The 20906-nt window shown below is 42.5% G+C and overlaps 2 protein-coding genes across 2 annotated transcripts; both read left to right on the top strand.

The window, feature by feature from the left end:
* Positions 1-4617: 4617 nt before the first annotated feature.
* Positions 4618-5652, top strand: TAAR2 (trace amine associated receptor 2). Its single transcript, XM_035110669.1, has one exon. The coding sequence runs from the start codon at positions 4618-4620 to the stop codon at positions 5650-5652; it is 1035 nt and encodes a 344-aa protein (XP_034966560.1).
* Positions 5653-13419: 7767 nt separating this feature from the next.
* Positions 13420-14415, top strand: TAAR5 (trace amine associated receptor 5). The gene has a single exon (XM_035110672.1). The coding sequence runs from the start codon at positions 13420-13422 to the stop codon at positions 14413-14415; it is 996 nt and encodes a 331-aa protein (XP_034966563.1).
* Positions 14416-20906: the final 6491 nt, after the last annotated feature.

Genomic DNA, 20906 nt, shown 5'->3' with positions numbered 1-20906 from the left:
CATAGCTTTAACTATACTGACCTTTATCGGCAAGGTGATGTCTCTGCTTTTTAAGATGCTGTCTAGGTTTGTCATTGCTTTTCTCCCAAGAAGCAGGCGTCTTTTAATTTCGTGACTGCTGTCGCCATCTGCAGTGATCAAGGAGCCCAGGAAAGTAAAATCTCTCACTGCCTCCATTTCTTCCCCTTCTATTTGCCAGGAGGTGATGGGACCAGTGGCTATTATCTTAGTTTTTTTGATGTTGAACTTCAGGCCATATTTTGCGCTCTCCTCCTTTACCCTCATTAAAAGGTTCTTTAATTCCTCCTCACTTTTTGCCATCAAGGTTGTGTCATCTGCATATCTGAGGTTGTTGATATTTCTTCTGGTTGCGCTCTTCTGGACACATTCCAGCTTGTCAGTATCCTTCTTGAAACTTAATTCCGGTTTGGGATTCATCCAGTCCAGCCTTTCGCATGATGAATTCTGCATATAAGTTAAATAAGCAGGGAGACAATATACAGCCTTGTTGTACTCCTTTCCCAATTTTGAACCAATCAGTTGTTCCATATCCAGTTCTAACTGCAGCTTCTTGTCCCACATAGAGATTTCTCAGGAGACAGATGAGGTGATCAGGCACTCCCATTTCTTTAAGAACTTGCCATAGTTTGTTGTGGTCGACACAGTCAAATGCTTTTGCGTAGTCAATGAAGCAGAAGTAGATGTTTTTCTGGAACTCTCTAGCTTTCTCCATAATCCAGCGCATGTTTGCTATTTGGTCTCTGGTTCCTCTGCCCCTTCGAAATCCAGCTTGCGCTTCTGGGAGTTCTCGGTCCACATACTGCTTAAGCGTGCCTTGTAGAATTTAAAGCATAACCTTGCTAGCGTGTGAAATGAGCGCAATTGTGCGGTAGCTGGAGCATTCTTCTGGTTCTGGTAGCTCTGGCCTAAAAGCCTCAATGTGAGGCTGAGAGAGCTACTGGAACAACATCTTGCTGTCAGCACTGTGTTCTGCTTACCTGGACCTTGGTTTTCCCCTCAACTTGCATTTTGCCCGAGTCCCTCCTTGACCTAGACCTCCCCCAGACTGGCCCTCAACTTGCCTTTGAAGCCCTGTTGGAGCCACTTGGGCCTTGGGTTGGCTTTGGACTTCACTGCTCTCTGTGCCCATGATAGCCTTGGTTGTATGGAAGGTTATCTGGGATCCTGCTAGGATAAGAAACTCACTTCCAGGGAAGTTCCTTCTCCATTCCTTCCCCCTGCCCTCACAGCTCTGGTGGAGATGTAGGCTATAGTTGGAATGTACATAGATTAACCTCAGGCTTGTGCACCGACCCCCTGGCATGGTAGCGGGGAGGAGACTGGAAGCTTTTACTTCTAACTAGTTCAACATCAATCCAGACAAGCAGTGGTTAATCTTAGATATAGTGTATTGAATCAAGCCAACTTCAAATAATGGCTTATGAAGCTGTTGTATTTTTAATATGATATCAAGATTGACCACAGCTTATGGTTACGATGTTTCAATAAAATGTGGTTAATTAAAAATGGAAGCAATTGCCACATCAGAGGGGGAGAGAAGGGAAGGAAGCTCAGCCCACAAACTCAGACCTTACTTAGGCTTAAAATAAAAAAATTCCTTCAGTAGCACCTTAAAGACCAACTAAGTTTTTATTTTGGTATGAGCTTTCGTGTGCATGCACACTTCTTCAGATACAGTGAAATGGAAGTTTCCAGGCACTTATGTAGAGAAGGGGTGGGGAGGGGTGGGGATGGGGAGGGGGGATCACTCAGAAGGGTGGTGGAAATGGGTGATTGACTGACTGATAGCTGTTGATGACCGCAAACGACTGCAAATGGTTTTGCATGAAAAAGCAAGGGTTGAGATGGCTGAAGATCGCTTATCATGTATAATGAGATAAGAACCCGATATCTCTGTTCAAACCAGGTCCCTCCATGGTTTTGAGCTTGGTGATAAGTTGCAATTCAGCAACTTCTCTTTCCAGTCTATTTCTGAAATTCTTTTGTAGTAAGACAGCTACTTTGAGATCTTGTATAGAATGTCCTGGGAGATTGAAGTGAACTGTAACCTTACTTAGGCTTGTTCATATAATTGCATCACCATAGCTCAGTAGAGGGGCCAGTCTCTCTATGGGACTGTCACAGTAGAGCTTTAACCACCATGCTGATTTCTTCCTTCTTCCTGTCTGGCAACTGGCTATGTATTTGTTCCACATTTAAAATGGAATATATCACATTGGCACCAATGGGAGCTTTTGCCCCAGGGCTAATAGCATTTGGGGGGAGATGAGATTTTCCTTTGGACAGCTCCCTACACACCCATGTTGGTTTCAAAAAGTTTTTAAGCATGCATGTTCATTGCTTGAATGCAGTTTAGGTCACATGATCGCATCGGTCTTTGGAGGATCAATCTTTTCATAATGTATTTGGGCAAACCTATACATAGTATAGGGACCCAGGTGGCGCTGTGGGTTAAACCACTGAGCCTAGGGCTTGCTGATCAGAAGGTCGGCGGTTCGAATCCCTGTGACGGGGTGAGCTCCCATTGCTTGGTCCCAGCTCCTGCCAACCTAGCAGTTCGAAAGCACGTCAAAATGCAAGTAGATAAATAGGAACCGCTACAGCGGGAAGGTAAACGGCGTTTCCATGTGCTGCTCTGGTTTGCCAGAAGCGGCTTTGTCATGCTGGCCACATGACCTGGAAGCTATACGCCGGCTCCCTCGGCCAATAATGCGAGATGAGCGCACAACCCCAGAGTCGGTCACGGCTGGACCTAATGGTCAGGGGTCCCTTTACCTTTACATACCTATACATAGTATATATTTATATGCATGCGTATGTATTTATTTTTCGGATAATTAGGGATCGCCCTTCGTCCAAAGGAGCTTAGGGTGAAATACAACAAGCACAAAAGCAAAATACAGCAAACGTTAATAAAAGCATGTACAAACTAAATTTTAAAAACAAAATCATGAAAATAAGGACTTTCACTTTAAGAATTAAACACCTCATTTTATTATCCTTTTCAAATCACATTGTGAGCTAAAGGAGTCACCTTTTATTTGACCATAAAGTCTGCTAGCTGCTGGAGAGTATGTGTGATCCTGAGAGGATCCAACCTTTCTGGAGATTTGAGCTCACTCTTGTACTTAACCCCACCTCCCAACTAAACTTCAGCTTTTCTTGTGCTTCATACAGGCATTCCCTTGAGTTCTGGGTGCCATGTCATAAAAGCACAGCAGCTTTATAACCCAGTTCATTTTAAAACAGGATCTCAGAAAGGACCAAACTTTCCAGACGTCTCATTCAAATTTAATATTTAAATGGTGGTGTGTAAGCAGACTCAGGTAGGAGAAAGAAGGATGTAAATGTATTATATGCTATTTTGACTTTTTGTGTACCCATCTCAAGGGCTAGGAGAAAGAGCTCCAAAGTTTTGGTTTTCATTTTTAAAGAGGTCCACTGTTGTGGGGGAAGATCAGACCTCCTCTTCCTCTTCCATGAGGCCAGCGTCTGTCCGATGTTGAGGGACGTTAGGATTGTTCTGGGAGAGGTTGTAGAGCCACAGTCTTCCAGTTTGCTTGACATGTTCCCAGAACAGGAGGCAGATTAAATGAGCCCCAGATCCCAGTGAAGCAGAACAGGAAAGAAGAAAAAGGGAACAAGAAGCCCTCCATCTTCTCTGGCTGCTGGCATGAGCTCAATAGGGCATAGGAAAAAGTGGTTTGCCTGCCTTTGGTTCTCCCATTCCTCCCCCTTTTGATTTTGTCTGCCTGTATATTTCTCCACAAAGCCATCTTACAACATAGGGGAGTTATTCACAATTGCCAAATGGGGCAGATTATTCACAGGGTAGCTTGACAAACTGATCCACAAATCGGTTAAAGTGGCTTACTTAGGAGGACTAAGCCAATTACCTATAATAGGATTTAAGAGTCAATCCCATCAGTTACTGCACCAGTAAAGAGGAGTTCAAGATTGGCAGAAATCTTGGCCGCTTTGCTTCGCGACTTCTGGTTTTGGAACAGACTTTCCCATGGATTCAGGATGAATGACACAATTAAGCTGTGGGATACGCTGGGCCATGGCAAAGACACTGTTCTGAGGGCCAAACTAGATGTGCTCTTAGTAAGCAGCAAGCAGCCATTTATCTTGTTTCTCCTTAATTAAATACAGGTTATGGGGAGCCTGATTCTCACTAGGAAGGCAACATTCAGAGGGCAGGGAAGCTTATCTCTTCACTCTCCCATTGCACAGAGAACAGAGATTGGCAGCCCAAATGCACTAGATACCCATTCTTAAGCAGGCTTTTTTTTAAAAAAAAAACATGGGATGGAGTAGAAAAGAGTTGAGCCTCATCTCCTTGTGTGCTACCTCTGCAATAAGAAACAAGATCCTCCTTGTTTGTTAAGGAGAAACAAGATACGGAGATGCTAGCGGCATATCAAGTGTGGGGTAACTCGCATGTCATTCTCAGTGGCCATCAGTCAACACAATCAGCTACAATAGATCAGACAGATTCATGATATAGCCTCTGGACAGATTACAGGAGAGCTGCAAAACAGCATGTGTCCGTTTCTGCATTAAATATCCCATATCCCTATTTTCAGATGAAGAATGGTGGTTTTTCTTAACTCATCTGTGGCTGCCATTGATTGCTCTGGCTTTGGAAATGGAAGCTGCCTTGAAAATCTCAGGCCAGCAGGTGTTCGAGGAGCCATGTATATATCCCTGAGTGGACTCATCGTTGTCACCGTCCTTGGGAATTTGGCAATCATCGTTTCCATTTCGCATTTCAAGCAGCTGCACTCCCCAACTAATTTCCTCATCCTTTCCATGGCAGTCACTGACTTCCTGCTCGGCTTCCTCATTATGCCCTACAGCATGATCAGATCCATAGAGAACTGCTGGTACTTTGGGATCACCTTCTGCAAAGTCCACTACAGCTTTGACTTGATGCTCTGCTTGGTCTCCATTTTCCACCTCTGCTCCATTGCTGTCGATCGCTTCTGTGCCATCTGTTACCCTCTTCACTATTCATTGAAAATGACTATCCCTACAATTAGGCAATTGATTGTTGTTTGTTGGTCAGTGCCGGCTTCTTTTGCCTTCGGGGTGGTTTTCTCTGAAGCATACGCCTCTGGCATCGAAGGCTATGAGATTGTAGTTGCATGTTCTACTTCTTGTCCGGTGATGTTTAATAAACTGTGGGGCGTAGTTCTGTTCTCATTTGGCTTCTTCATCCCTAGCTCTGTGATGATAGGGATTTATGCAAAAATCTTTCAAGTGTCCAAAAAGCACCTGAGGGTTATGAAGAGCAGATCTGAAAATGTGGGTGATGAAAAACACAACCAGGTTTCTAAGAGCAAGGACAGGAAAGCAGCTAAGACCTTGAGTATTGTGATGGGGGTTTTCCTCTTGTGTTGGCTTCCATGTTTCTTCGCCATTTTAATTGACCCTTTTATAGGGTTTTCCACTCCTGAAGTATTATTTGACGCCTTAACATGGTTTGGCTACATCAACTCCACATGCAATCCATTAATATATGGGTTTTTTTATCCATGGTTTCAAAAAGCACTTAGGTACATCCTCATAGGAAACATCTTCCGCTCACCATCCCGCACTGCTAACCTGTTCTTTGAAAACCAATAAATTAGCAAGTGTTCAAGTGAGGCATTCAGTGGTTTCTCTCACATAACATGCCATCCTTGGTATGTTTAAATAAATTCAAAGTATCGACCAGAAGAACTGGAGGTGTGCCATGTCTCATAGATAGATTGGAACGTAGTTAAGCTTTGAATTTCACACTTATCTGGAATTTTGTACTGTTTGCATGTGCTTTCTTTTGTACACACACATGGGTTTAAGTGTGAATTTATTCAGTTTTAACATCTCTCTTAGCATCAGAACTCGTTTGTAGAACCACTAGCTTCGACAAACCAGTAGCTTCTACAAACCAGTAGCTTCTACAAACCAGTAGCTTTAACTCATAGAAAGAAAAGGGAATATGTCCAGATCGGTGTTGATGTCATGTGTTTAATAATAACAAAACCCAGGACATAGAGCTTACAGAATGCACACAAACGTATAGTGTATCTGCAGCCATGGTACCACTGGGGGGGGGAATCCTCTACACACAAGAAAAATTGGTCAGCTCTGGACTTCTTAAGAATGCTTTTGACACACTTTTAAATGTATTTTAAATACATTTCAATCATATTTATTTCTTTACAAATATATAGAGAGACTGAAATAAAATATCAGGGTGTCGTACAAGGAAAATGTCAAAAACTATAATCTATAAAAACAATAAAGATTGGCCCATTGTATATCAGTCTATGTATTTTAGCAGATCCATTTTATTTGCAATTATCTTTATTCATATTCAAGGGGTAGAAGAGCTCCTTTTGGTCTGATGGTCATGGTCCCTCATAGGGAACCTTTGGTGGGGTACACATACTGGGGGGCAGAGGCAAAAATTGGGTTGAGCAGCAGATGTAGCTGACGTTTCAGCCATGCAGAAACCAGAGGCATCTATTCACACACATAGGCCACATAGGTTTCCCCCCCCCTCTAGGCAAGCAAGAGGCATTCTCGCCATTCAAGGACACATTCCAGCTAAGCTAAACCGAGTCCTCCCTTAAAGAGGACACGTATTGCGGTGAGACCTGGAATCAGACACCCTGTGTTGTGGGGGGGGGGGTTCTATTGGATAGCCACAACACCCGATTGGAGGTCCCTCATAGCTGGGTGTAATCTGGCCAATGGGATGCAGTCTAAATAGCTTGAGGGACCTTTTTATTCCCATGCACGTGACCCAGAGCTTCCTCTTTTGGTGCATGCATTCGGAACACCAACAGCGTGTCTTCAGCGAGCCGAAAGAGAGAGTGATTTACCTTTGACGATCGTCTTGGTGATATCTTTCCGTTACCCCTTTTCTTAAATTGTTTTTTCCTTATTCCTTCCCAATTTGTATTATTCCCCGCCCCATTTTTCCTTCCCCCCTTCCCTGCCCGTTAGAGGGGGGGCACTCTTGGCCCCTGGTGCACTCCGGTTGCGGATCTTACCGCTTCCCCATTTGTTTTAAATTTGCCCCCCAATTTCCTTTCCCCCTTTCTCTTTCCCCTTGGAGTGGCTTCACCCTTCGGGGCCTTGGCCCTTGGTGCACTCCAGTTGCGGAGCTTACCGCTGCCCCGTCTGCTTCTGCACAGCAGCTTGTAAATTTTAGCCGGTAGGGGAATTTCCTCCCAGGACGCTCCCGGTTCATGGAGCTGCCTTTGCCTGCTTAGTTAAGCGGGCTGCTGTTTTTGCTTTTCCTCTAGGGCCTGCACTGATCACAAGGACTGGGAAGGGCCTCTAATCACTCTTTTGGAAGGGAAAACCAAACTAGGATTCCTCTTAACAGGCATCTTGAATCACCTTACAAACAATCACTCAGAAAATGTTATTAATAAACTCAATTTGAGAAAAATTACGTTCCTGCTGAAACAAGATGGTGCTCCCGCCAAAACAAAATGGCAGTCCCAGTAATAGCCGGTACAACAAAATTAGAAGAAGAAAAAACCCAAAACTTAACACCCCATAAAAATAATACAGAATGGCCTATTGTCTTTCAGTCTCCCTGTGTTTACATATTCATTCTCTCTGCAATTATCTCTCTCCATACTCCAGGAGCAGAAATCCCCTTGTCAGCCTGATGAGCCATTTCCCTCATGCAGAACCTTCTGGGGCCCACATATCACTGGACAAAAAAGAAGGTAGAGCAGCAGGTGCCGCTCTTGCCTTGGTACAGTAGGTGACAGTCCAGCCTTGCCAAAGCCAGGAGTTTCTACCCCACATATGCATTTCTCCAATGGGACAAGTGAGAGGCATTATCATGATTCAAGGACACCTTGCAACCAAGCAAAAGCACTTGAGGAGCATGAAGAGCAGGCCTGGTGAGGTTGAGACCTGGGTTCTGAGAATGGCTGTCGTTTCCCCTTTTCTCGCGAGGAAGCCTATTCAGCATAAGGGAATTTCCCTTTAAAAAAGGGAGAACTTGACAGCTATGGTTCTGAGGGCCAAGCAGAGAGGATTGGAGGACCTCCTTTATACTCCAAGTCCTGATGTTCCCCACCCCTGCCAAACCCCCTTGAAATCAACAAAGGTTTTGCTGTAACTTGATGGAAGCTGAGACCGACATTCTCTCTTGAACACATTAAAGGTAAAGGTAAAGGGACCCCTGACCATCAGGTCCAGTCGTGACCGACTCTGGGGTTGCAGTACTCATCTCGTGTTATTGGCCAAGGGAGCTTCCAGGTCATGTGTACAGCTTCCAGGTCATGTGGCCAGCATGACAAAGCCGCTTCTGGCGAACCAGAGCAGCACACGGAAACACCGTTTACCTTCCCGCCGAAGCGGTACCTATTTATCTACGTGTACTTTTGAGGTGCTTTCGAACAGCTAGGTTGGCAGGACATGTTAGGCTGGAGTAATTCTTTCTGAACTTTGTGTAATTGTAAAAGAAGCTCATGGGCTTTACTTACACCATAGAATAACAAGGAGAGCTCGGAGAAAGAAAGAAAAAGCCCAGGGAGTACAGCTGAAATAATTGTTCAGGTCTGACACTTCCAACACCTTTTTGTTGGAAGTAAACAGCTCAGAAGAGACCACAAAAGTAAGTGCCCTCAGGGGAGATGCACAATACACTGATGTCTCACAAGCAAGTTTTACATCACCAGGGAATATTATTTAGAAACGTCTGTATGACTAAGCTGGAAACTTTTCTTTTGACACCAATTTTTGAACTGGGGCTATGCCCATAACTGTTTATTTATTGGAATTTCATTATGCCATTTGCAGTCTTCCATGGAAAGCACACCAGCCTTGTCTTGTGACTCAGAGAATGGCTGTAGCTCAGTGGAGGAGGTTCTGCTTTCCATACAGAAGGTCCCAGGTTCAATCCCCATCATCTCCAGGTAGGGCTTGAAAAGGCTCCTGGCCAAAATGGAAGAGAGCTGCGGCCGCTCATTGTAGACAATATGGAGGTACATGCACCAATTCCATTCGACGTAGGATAAGATAGTTCCTATGTTTATTCTGCATGACCAAAGACATTAGGGTAGCCCTTGAAGTCGATAGGCCAGCCTCCCTGTTCAACACTCAATGCAGTTTCTAGAGCATTCAATCTTTTAGCACCAGCAGTCTGATTTATGAAGCCCCGGCCCCAATCCTGTAGAGGAGTCTTAGGTGCTCTGACTCTGTTCATCTCTACCTTAGATTTGTCTGTAGCAAATCGCAGGACACCTGGTGGGTAGTTGAGCTGTCCATTGACAGAGATAGGATGTCCTGATCCTAGGCAGAAACTTCAGGACCATGCTGGGAATCAGACAGTTGTTCCCATTCATTTTCGCCCATCTCTGTCCTATCTATGGTGTTTCCTTGAGGAGCACGTTGGGCAGGGAGTGATTGTGTGGTTGACCCTAAAGTGAGACTCTAAGCCAGGGGTCAGCAACCTTTTTCACCCGTGGGCTGGTCCACTGTCCCTCAGACCATGTGGTGGGCTGGACTATATATTTTTTGGGGGGGGGGGGTGAACGAATTCCTATGCCCCACAAATAACCCAGAGATGCATTTAAAATAAAAGGACACATTCTACTCATGTAAAAACATGCTGATTCCCAGACCGTCCATGGGCTGGATTGAGAAGGTGATTGGGCCGCATCCGGTCCACGGGCCTTAGGTTGCCTACCCCTGCTCTAAGCCTTCACAAAGTATATAGTAAATCAGTACAAAGAAGATGCTGTTTGGGTTGGCTCACTTGCTAACAAACAACTGTTGTTATTCTGCTGCTTTTAAAACACATTTTGCAAGCACCCAAAATATCATTATAGTCTTCTCTCAGCATTCTACTGTCCTGTCAAGACCTGAGCAAGTTCTGTACCTCCCAGAATTCCCCTCCCCTCTATCACAGCTGCTTCACACCCACCCACCAAAAAGCCCAAGGCAGATTACATGGGCTGCTCTCATTTCATCAACACAACAATACGTTGAGGTCAGGCTGAGAGACAATCAGTGCTTTCCAACTTTAGACATGCTCAGAGTTTAGTCATTAATTTCAGTGGGTCTGCACTGAAGACAGTTGATACAACCCAACAACATGTCTAAGGAATAATAACATTGCCTGCCCTCATTGCATATTGTTGCCCAAGCTTATACAGTGGAACCTCGGTTTATGAACACCTCGGTTTACGAATTTTCGGTTTACGAACGCCGCGGACCCATTTGGAATGGATTAATCCACTTTCCATTACTTTCAATGGGAAAGTTCGCTTCAGTTTATGAACGCTTCAGTTTATGAACAGACTTCCGGAACCAATTGTGTTCATAAACCGAGGTACCACTGTATACGAAACTTCCAGTGAAGGAATGTGTAAGTAATATGGATGATAATGAGAAATGTCTCACAAGAAAATGCAGCTCATCCTAAAGAAAGTTGAATTGCAGCTTAATCGAAGAGCTAGGAATGACGAGAGGGACCTTATCTGGGACTTAGATGAGAGGGAGCAGGCCAAATCTGTGGGGAAAACAGTGGACAGTTACAGTAGAGCAATATTATTATGGGCAGGACATGTATAGGCAATTGGTGGCCCTGCTGTTAAGATGAAACAGGCAAGTGAGTAATGAGCATGGAGGTCTGTACATCACAGGGCATTTGACAGCCAGCAACATTGCTGTTGCTGAAGACGCATGTGCATTGCTGACCACACCTTCAATTTCACTGTTCCTTACAAAGGACTGGATTATATAAGGCATTGACTGACTTCAGACTTCCCAGCTGAAGAGAAACTCTGGAAGTTAAGGCGGTGGGCAACAGCAGGTAATCCTTACTGTACTTTGTTCTATTTCAAACAAACTACAAGAAATTGGATTTTCATTTTCATGTATATGATCCAAGTCTTCATACTAAATACACGTGCATTTCAGTTACTTTTAAAAAAAAGTTTCAGATAAACTACTGAAAGACTTTGTCTTAATTCTGGCTTTAAAGGATATAACAAATTCAAATCATCCAGACTAATTGTTGGAGACTTCCAAAAACACAAAGACACACTCACACACCTCGGAAATTTTCTCCATAAACCTTTATCCTGGTTTATTTGCTTTGTAAAAGAGAGGTTTGATATTTAAACTGTGGTATCAGACCATAAAAAATCAATAAATGTTGACTTTTTTATAAAAAAAAAATCTTTTGGATGCGAGATTTTCAGTCCTTTAATTCCATTTATATTTCTGCAGTAACTGGAAATGAAGAAACAGCCTTTTGAAAAATACCTGAAACTTATTTTTTGGAAATTGTGAGAAATAAAGTTCCTTCCCACCACCACTGTTGCATAAACATTTGTTTTATTCTCCTCTACATAACCAATTTTTCATTTTTCATTTTTAAAAACAGATTTATAAAAATACAAAATAGAAGCATAACCAAGCAAAGATTGAAGATTAAAAAAATTACACCATTGTGCATGCAGTGCAGTATTCCCATATGCACGTACAGTGTTCTAAACAAAAATGTAGATTTACTGAAGTAGCCCAAATCACCCTTCTTCAATATTGAGCCATGCTGTAAACCTGCTGTCACTTACTCAGGGGTAATCCCATTTAAAGTACTAGGACTTTCCTCCGAGTGAACAAGCAGAAGATAAAGCTGTAAATTATGTAACAAGCGAATTTTTAAGTTCACCCTAACAGCCCTGTTTTCTGTATAGACTTATGACTTCTAGGAGAAGGTGGCCAGGTCAACCCTGCTAGATGGGCAGGGTTTAAACAATAACATTATTATTATCAGAGGTGATACAAAGGGAACATGCTCTTCTAATGTCTGTATCTATAGCTATTTGACTATCTACCTCTGTATTGGGAGGGGGCATATTTAGGATACCCAAGAAATGCACTTTGTCTCTTTGGAGAGTTGTTGTTGCATTTTATTTTATTTTTTTACAATGTTTTATACCACATTTTAAAGTCTTCTCAGTATTGAAATATTGCCCCACCACCACATTAGTCCTGTAAACCCTGAAGAATGCTGTGATCGCTGTTACAGAGCAAGCATGTGTTGCGCCACTAGAAAGGGTTCAGCCAAAAATAAAATCCTCCTATACCAGGCATCCTTATGATCATAATAAAGTGCCACGGCATTCAGGCAAAACAAAAAACAAACAAAACAGAAGTAATGAGCACTCACATTTGAAATCCCTATCTAAAACCTCCTAATTCACATTAATTTCCCTATAACACTTCACTGTACTTAAATCAGGGTGATTTAAAAATGAGAATGTGGATTTTGTCCATTCTTTTTGATTTTAGTCTGCTTTCGTGATCGTGAATACAATATAGAACTAGAGGAGGCGGCTATTGCAGATTAATGAATGAATAGGAAAAGGATGTGATTTTGTGTATGTATGAAACTAGGTTACACCAGTTTGACTGATCACCTAGTTCTGTAATGATATTCATTGAGCTAGACAGACTCTCTCCTAAGGATTCTTTGCACAAATATTACACTCTGTGCTTCATAATTACCAGGCAAAGTTCAAGGTTTTGGTATCAACAAATAATGCCCTATTAGAGACTAGGGAGAAATTTGATTCAGTTCACATTTAATGGTGAACCTACTAAAATCATTTTCCAAAATGATTTTTAAAAATACAGCCATCTTTCTACATTTGCACTTCTCCAAATTCTGTAGTGCATTCTCCAGCCAAGTAACGTGTATAAAAGTAGGGTAATAAAAATGCAGATATTAGTGAAAATAGCATTCAGAGGTGCACTTAGTTAGGGGAAATTGTTTTGCAAAAATGTATATATGGCACTCAAATGCTGTTGAATATTCATGAGAACATCACAAGAAAAAAAACACGACAAACCGATGTGGAAATATGGAGAACTGAACTTAAGATTGGGAAAATGAGAGAAACTCAAATGGAGAGATTTGTCTATTCATAGCTCTTTTGGAGCTCGGCACCATGTAACTTGAAATACTGCCTTTCCCCTTATATACCCAGTAGGCCACTGCTGCTGTCTGCAGAAGAGTATCTACTCCAAGTCCCTTAAATATTACTATTTATATTTTCCAGAGACAGTTGGAAGGCATTTTTGTTTCAACTAGCTTTTCCAGCTGGGTAAAAAGATGTTTATTCTGTATTTCAAAGTGTCATCTTTTGTGCCTTTAAAAAGGAGAGAGAGCCAATTTTAGTTGTTTGTTTGGTGTGTTTGTAAATCACCTTCGAGACTCACGTGGGATATGATTCATAAATTAAGGAACTCGGTCATATAATAAAATAAGTAACTAAGTATTTACGCCCATCCTCCCCCAGATACAGAAGAAAGATTGCCAGAGCCAAAACAGCTGAGAGGGGCAGAAAGAAGTGGAGGAGAAGAATGAGCTCTGCTGTGGAAGCTGCCCCAGCCCCGCTGTGCTTTAAGATTAATGGCTCCTGCTACCGAACCCTACATCCCTTTGGGGTCCAGCTAACCATCTATGTGGTCTGTGCCCTGGGCATGCTACTTACAGTCCTGGGGAACCTGCTGGTGATTATTTCCATATTCCATTTCAAAATCCTTCACACCCCCACCAATTTCTTGCTGCTCTCCCTGGCGTTGGCAGACCTCTTGCTAGGCTTAACAGTCCTTCCCTTCAGCACAATCCGCTCGGTAGAGAGCTGCTGGTACTTTGGGGATGCCTTCTGCCGTTTCCACACCTTCCTGGACACGGTCTTCTGCTTGGCCTCCATTTTCCACCTCTGCTTTATCTCCATCGACCGCCACTGTGCCATCTGCGACCCTCTGCGCTACACCACCAAGTTCACCGTGCGGGTAGCTTGCGTCTACGTCATGGTCGGGTGGGGGGTCCCTGTGCTTTACACGTCCATCTTCCTCTACAGTGAAAGAGTTGAGGAAAGTTTAGGCCAGTTCTTACAGGACATGCCTTGCGTTGGGAGTTGCCAGCTGCTGCTCAACAAACTCTGGGGCTGGATAAACTTCCCGCTCTTCTTCTTCCCCTGCCTCATCATGGTAGGGCTGTATGTCAAGATATTTATCGTGGCGACCAGGCAAGCCAAGCAGATAAACATGTGTCAGTCAGGAGCGACAAGGCGAGAAATGAAGGCAGCGAAAACACTGGGAATCGCTGTTGGCATCTACCTCTTATGCTGGTTGCCTTTTACCATAGACACAATGGTAGACAGCCTTCTTGATTTCATTACCCCACCTGTTTTGTTTGATGTTCTCATTTGGTTTGCTTACTTTAATTCAGCCTGCAACCCTTTGATTTATGTGTTTTCCTACCACTGGTTCAGGAAAGCTGTAAAGCTCGTTTTATCCCGTCAGATCTTCTGTACAAGAACATCTACTGTGGACTTGTACCAGGAGGAATAACCCAAAGGCAACAGAGGTGCTAACTTACTACATGGCTGCATACGGCCCAAAGATGGAGGGGTCAGGAGATCTGGGGCCTAGCACAAAAGGCTTGGGATTCAGATCTCCTGGACCATCCCATGGACCAATGCCCATGGCTGAAGTAATTTTGGTCACAACCACACCATACATTTAAAACATCGTGGCTTCACCAAAAGGGTTCTGCAAACTTTAGTTTGCAAAGGTTGTTGACCCCACAGAACTACAATTCCCAGAACCCTTAACAAACTACAGCCCCCAGGATTCTCCATGACTGCTAATTTGGTATAAGAGTGTTGTAAACGTATGGTGGCCATAGAGTGCGAAAAATGTGGAATTAAAAGAAACCCTGTAAGCAAAAGATATGGCGAGGAAAGGGATTCATTTATTGCTTTCTTAATACAGTATGTATGTGTGTATGTATTTATTACCATAAGAGTAATTCATTTTAGTAATGGATTGAAGTGCTACCAAATGAAAAGAGAAAGTTATCCAAACATGGTAGCAGTTAAAAGTACAGAAGCCAAAATAGGACTGAAAGCCTGAAAGGATTTAATCAGTACAGTAATCACCTTGAATTTTGGATGATCATTCAGTAGGAGCCTACTTTCAAGGTATGTTTTATTCAGTTTGTTTGCTTTTTGAAATGATATTGGTGCATCATTGTAACAAAGGATGGTGAATAAAATACTAAACTGATTTCAATTGTAAAAGTTATCTTTCTTTTTAAGTCACCTCACACGTTTGTCAATATTTGTCAATATTTGTCAAGTTGTTGACAATAGTTGAGAAATATGCAAATGTATTTAATGGTAAATCGATCGATCAATCAAGATGATTAATGGACTAAAATTCCTTGCCAGGCTGAGAATATTTCTTGCAACAAGCACTTTCTATCCTCTCTTTCCCTCCCCCTCTCTCTTTTGGAGGGTTTTGCTCCAGCAGGATGCACCAGCAGTTTCTTCTGTGAATGATGACATCTGTGATTCTATCCACAAAGCCTCTCAATAATTATCACAACTGATTTCATAAAAATGATTATTTCCATTTTTATTTGATTGCTCTTCTGTTTGCATATATTGAGCAAATGTGACTCTCTTGGTGGAAATAGATTGTCCTCTGACCTTCTGACCTGAAGAAATATTTAAATAGCAGGAGCGTGTTTTCAGCTTCAGCTATAATTATAGCAGCAGCCAAATCTGCCCACCTATCTCCTGGCAGCCCTGCTCACCTGGGCCTTTTCCTTGCCTTGACTGACCTTAGGGAGGGGAGAATGGAAACCAGCTGTGGACACTTTGAAACACGTGGCCCATAGACTTCTATAAGGGGTGCTGGGGTTGCACTCAACTTTTCAGTAGTACGTATCCGAGCACAATTCAAAGTGTCGGTGCTGCCCTTTAAAGCCCTAAAAGGCCTCGGCCCAGTATACCTGAAGGAGCATCTCCACCCCCATCGTTCAGCCCGGACACTGAGGTCCAGCACCGAGGGCCTTCTGGCGGTTCCCTCACTGCGAAAAGTGAGGGTACAGGGAACCAGGCAGAGGCCTTCTTGGTGGTGGCGCCCACCCTGTGGTACACCCTCCCATCAGATGTCAAGGAAATAAAGAACTATGTACACAACTTTTAGAAGACATCTGAAGGCAGCCCTGGTTAGGGAAGTTTTTAATGTTTGATGTTTTATCGTGTTTTTAATATTCTGTTGGGTGCCACCCAGAGTGACTGGGGAAACCCAGCCAGATGGGCGGGGTATTAATAATAATAATAATAATAATAATAATAATAATAATAATAATAGGTTTGAGGTTTGTTTGTTTGTTTATTTATCTATTAACTTTCCTCCCCACTCCCTTCTCTATCTTGGGTAGTTATTTCCTCTGCTTCTGCTCCCTCGTCTCTTTTTCTCCCCCACCTTCCCTGTTCTGCATGCTGCTTGTTTTTGAGGGCATGGAGGTTATCGTAGGTGGTCCATGTGCGGCTGGTTAGGATTTTTAAGTGATCGGTTAGGATTTTTAAAATGTTATATCTAGTGCTATTTTTCTTTTAAAAAATGTTTAGGGATACTCTCATTTTGACTCAAGAAAATCACCATTTTATACCGTAGTTCAAATCGGGGGAAATAGATACAGCAAATGGACGAAAGTACAAACCTCCAAACATTCCACACACTGACGATTCACCGTGCTAGAGAAGAAACTATTTTTTAAAAAACAAAAATTTAGTTTCTTCTCCCGTTAGATTCACAAAATGTTTAGGGGTATGCGTACCCCTACATTCCCCCAGAAAATAGCACTGGTTATATATTCCCAACAGGTTAAAATGTTAGCAGATTTAAGAGTAAATTCAGCAGTATAAGTTATGTTGAGATTAAGTGAGATAGAGGGGATATGAATTGACTAGAATATGCAGTAGTAATGGAGTTTCGGAGGAAACCATGGAAGGCGGGAAGGGAAGTCGAGGTTTAATGCAATGTTACTTTTAATGTGGAGAAATTGTAGTGATGAAAACTATAAATAAAATTTACTTTACTTTAAAGAAAAAAAGAATACATCTTTCCATGTTAGTTTATAACCTCTGATTTTAAACTTCTTTATGCATTTTTATTATATATATTTTAATTTTATAGTGGTGTATAAATATTTAAAGGTAAAGGGTCCCCTGACCATCAGGTCCAGTCGTGTCCGACTCTGGGATTGCAGTGCTCATCTCGCTCTATAGGCCGAGGGAGCCAGCGTTTGTCCGCAGACAGCTTCCGGGTCATGTGGCCAGCATGACAAAGCTGCTTCTGGTGAACCAGAGCAGCGCACGGAAACACCGTTTAACTTCCTATCAGAGTGATCCCTATTTATCTACTTGCACTTTGACATGCTTTCGAACTGCTAGGTGGGCAGGAGCTGGGACCGAGCAACGGGAGCTCACCCCGTTGCAGGGATTCGAACCGCCGACCTTCTGATCAGCAAGCCCTAGACTCTGTGGTTTAACCCACAGCGCCACCTGGGTCCCTGTATATTTATAAATAAATAAATATGCTTGTCTCTTGGGAGCCCTCAGCCAGGGCCCTCAGCAACCCAACGACGTGCCATTTTGTGTGGTTTCATTATTGGTCCAGCTACTAGACTGTGTCCTTGAACTGTGGTTCCTCTTCCTTGCGAAGCTGAAGAGGGGTGTGTGTGTGTGTGTGTGTGTGTGTGTGTGTGTGTGTGTGTGTGTGCGTGCATATAGAAATCTCTGATCTTTGTGTGGCTGGAGTGTAGCCTACTGCACAAAAGTAAAAGTCCCATCTGTTGCTTCACCCCTATGCAACTCACTTTGCAAATGTTTAACCTACCAGTAAAAGAATAAACCCACAAACTAAAAGACAGAATATGTGCACTGAAGTTGCAAACAAATAGAATATGTGACCAGATGCTTATATACCTAGGTATGAAAGGAGCCTTATACTATGCTTGGATCCATGATATTTGGCTCCCACATGTGGCTGATTCAGAAGTTGCACATAATATGTGCTTTTATACCACCTGCAATGTGGTAACTCTATTGCTATCTAGGAGCTGCTGCAGTTCCCAATTACAGTACTTTACATGCCAACTGCCCCTGTATAGACTCACTTAGATCACCTGGGGAAATTCTACTCATGGTATTGCAACCTACAGAATATCATACAGTGGTGACCTAAAAGCAGGCATTTCCTGCTAATGCCCCTGTGCTATGAAATGCACTTTCATCTGCCATATGTGAAGCAGAAACCATCAGTTACTTCAGATGTCTTGTAAAGAGATTTTTTCCCCCAGGCTTTCCTTGACCCATAAAATTGGGCCCTGTTTTTGAGCCATTTGAATCCCCTGAATTCTTGTCTTTATTTGTTTTATATGCTTTTATACTACTGTTTTACTGGTAGAACACTGGTTAGAGATGTTAAAATATGAAGCACAGTTTTTATTATTTTTATTACTTACTGTAGTTAGCATTTTATGGGCAATTGGTTTGAAAATTGAAGGCAGAAGAGAAACCTACCAAGTTGCAGAAAAATAGGTCCAGAGGGTTTTGTGGTAGGTCACTTTAAAGTTGATTTTGGAGTGAGAAAAACACTGAGCTCCTCCAGATTGGTGTTTTGTTTTTTGCAGATGTATTCTGAAACGTGTTCTTAATACAATAATAGTATATCATTTGTGGTATAAAAGAAATACTGCTTTAAGCAGGAAGTTATGGAATTTGCACTGATTGGAAATGAATCAGTGTGACTGCCCTAAAGCGTCTGCAGGTGCAAACAGTATTGAAAGTAGGATTGCGTATGACTGTCCCAATAGCGTCATGAGCAGAAATAATCACTAAAAGGGACATCTGGCGGGATCCTAAAAAGAATTTGCTTTCTGGGTAAAACTCATTTCCTCTCGTTACAAGCTAGACTTGTGAGTTGTGAAGGATCTTCTCCACCCTGGCATCTTCCTTAGAGGCATTTAGTTTTGCTCTTGCAAAGCTAGTCTCCATTGGGGATTGGAGAGCACTGCTTAAAACTTCTTGATTATTACAAGCTAGACCTATCAGTCAAATTGGACCACTTCCTCTGTACCTGATCTCCGCCTTCCCCCATCATTGTATTATGGCATTACGGTAAACTCAGGTATTGTGATATCTGGATTCCCAAGGTGCCACAAAGTGCTTCAGAGGTCCCTGCTTTTTCATGCCCATCTAGCAGAGGCTCTGTTTCGCCTCAGATAGGCCCTGAGGCCATACCCTCCAACATGTTGAGTCCCAAAAATGGGACACACATTTTCCCATCCGTGCTCTCGCATGAATCATGTGGCCTATGCAAGATCACAGAGCCCAAAAGAAGCAATTTTGGGGTGGCCATGCTCTCACAGTGCCCAAAAATGTGTGTTTGGGGGCACTGCACAAGATCATGCCCCCCCAAAGGTGCTTTCTGAGGGGCGAGATCTTGACTGGAAATTGCGAGAGATCATGGCACCCAAAATGCTCTCACAGGAAAAATTGGGATGTCTCAATTTTTTCCCAGGACACTTGTGTGGTATGTGAGGCATCACACTTTGGCTTGGGATGTGCCTAAATCTGACACACATCCCTGTTACGTGGCTGGTGGCAGAAGGCAGTGAGGCTTTCGGTATTCAGCAAGAGAGTATGGCAATGCTGGACATTCCTCCCGAAAACCAATACTTCTTCCAAGCCTTATTGTCAATTCCAGGGCATGGTCTGAGTTCTCATGATGCAACTTGCTGAAGACTAGCTAAGACTAGGTCTGATCATGGTTTGGATGGGGGAACACCAAGAACCCCCATTTATACTGTGAGCTCTATGATAAATTTAGTGACTAAATGAAATGCCAGGATCCTTGCTAGACTCTCTTGCTTCAACCGGTCACCCCCCTATTTCAAAATAATGGGTACATCCTTGTTTCTCAGGCTTTCCTTATGCTTAGTAGGAAATGTTATTAAAATCGCCCTTCTAAACAAACTACTGAAATATGGATTACTTATGACTGTGGAATTGACTAGAACGGCACAGTATTCATCTTGTCACTGAAATAATATAAAGCAAGTAGAAATAAGAATTGGTAGAAATAAGAATTGCTCCTCAGCAAATTGGTGAGAAATGTTATTAATATGCTGATTGGTATAGATGTATGATTATATGGTTGTAACCTGCCATTGTGGTGAACAGTGAGCAGAAAACAATAATAAACATATTATATATATATATATATATATATATATATATATATATATATATATATATATAAACAATTTATGTTAACCCCAATTTGCGCCATAATAAGGTGTTTCAAAGGTACACTATACACCTGCCTACATCTCCCATCTCTACTTCCATTCTTCTTATGGTTCAGTGCAGAAGCAATGGCAAAGCTGCTCTCAGAAGTCTGTTGTGATGCTGTAACTTGCATCACCACATGTGGTGGTCAAGCAAACTGCTGCATGACAATACCCTTACCTTCTTATTATATGTATTACTTGGCACTGCCATCACCAGTGTGCACCATCAGTGCACATGCTGCTATTTGTTGAATATTTATTATAGTATATATTCGGCTCCACAGTGTATGCATGGCCCTTCACAGAGTACCAGAGGGCAGGCCCCTGCCCCAGGGAGCTTACAATACAAAATTCCACACAGAAAACTGCATACAGAAAATCAAATGTAGAATATCAGTTGTACACTAAAAATAATACAGTTAAAGTGGCAGTTTAACCATACAAGATGAGCAGTGGACAATAATTAAAAAATTAATTCTGAAAAGCTTAGGTTATTTTATTTTATTTTTTATTGTGTGAGTGCATCTGAAAGAATGGTGTGTCAAGAGCATTCTTCTTTTCTAATGGTAAAGAGTTCAAATTAAAGGGGCTACAGCAGCACAAGACGTCAAGGTGTATACAGTAGTAGAAACTCTGGGCACGCCCCCCCCCCGTCTTTCTGCCAGGGAATTTAGTGACAGTTGCTGTTTCA

The sequence above is a fragment of the Zootoca vivipara genome, chromosome 3, assembly GCF_963506605.1.
Source record: "Zootoca vivipara chromosome 3, rZooViv1.1, whole genome shotgun sequence".
Taxonomy (NCBI): Eukaryota; Metazoa; Chordata; class Lepidosauria; order Squamata; family Lacertidae; genus Zootoca; species Zootoca vivipara.
The sequence above is the reverse complement of the archived record's forward strand: the minus strand, read 5'-3'. Positions and strand labels throughout refer to the sequence as shown.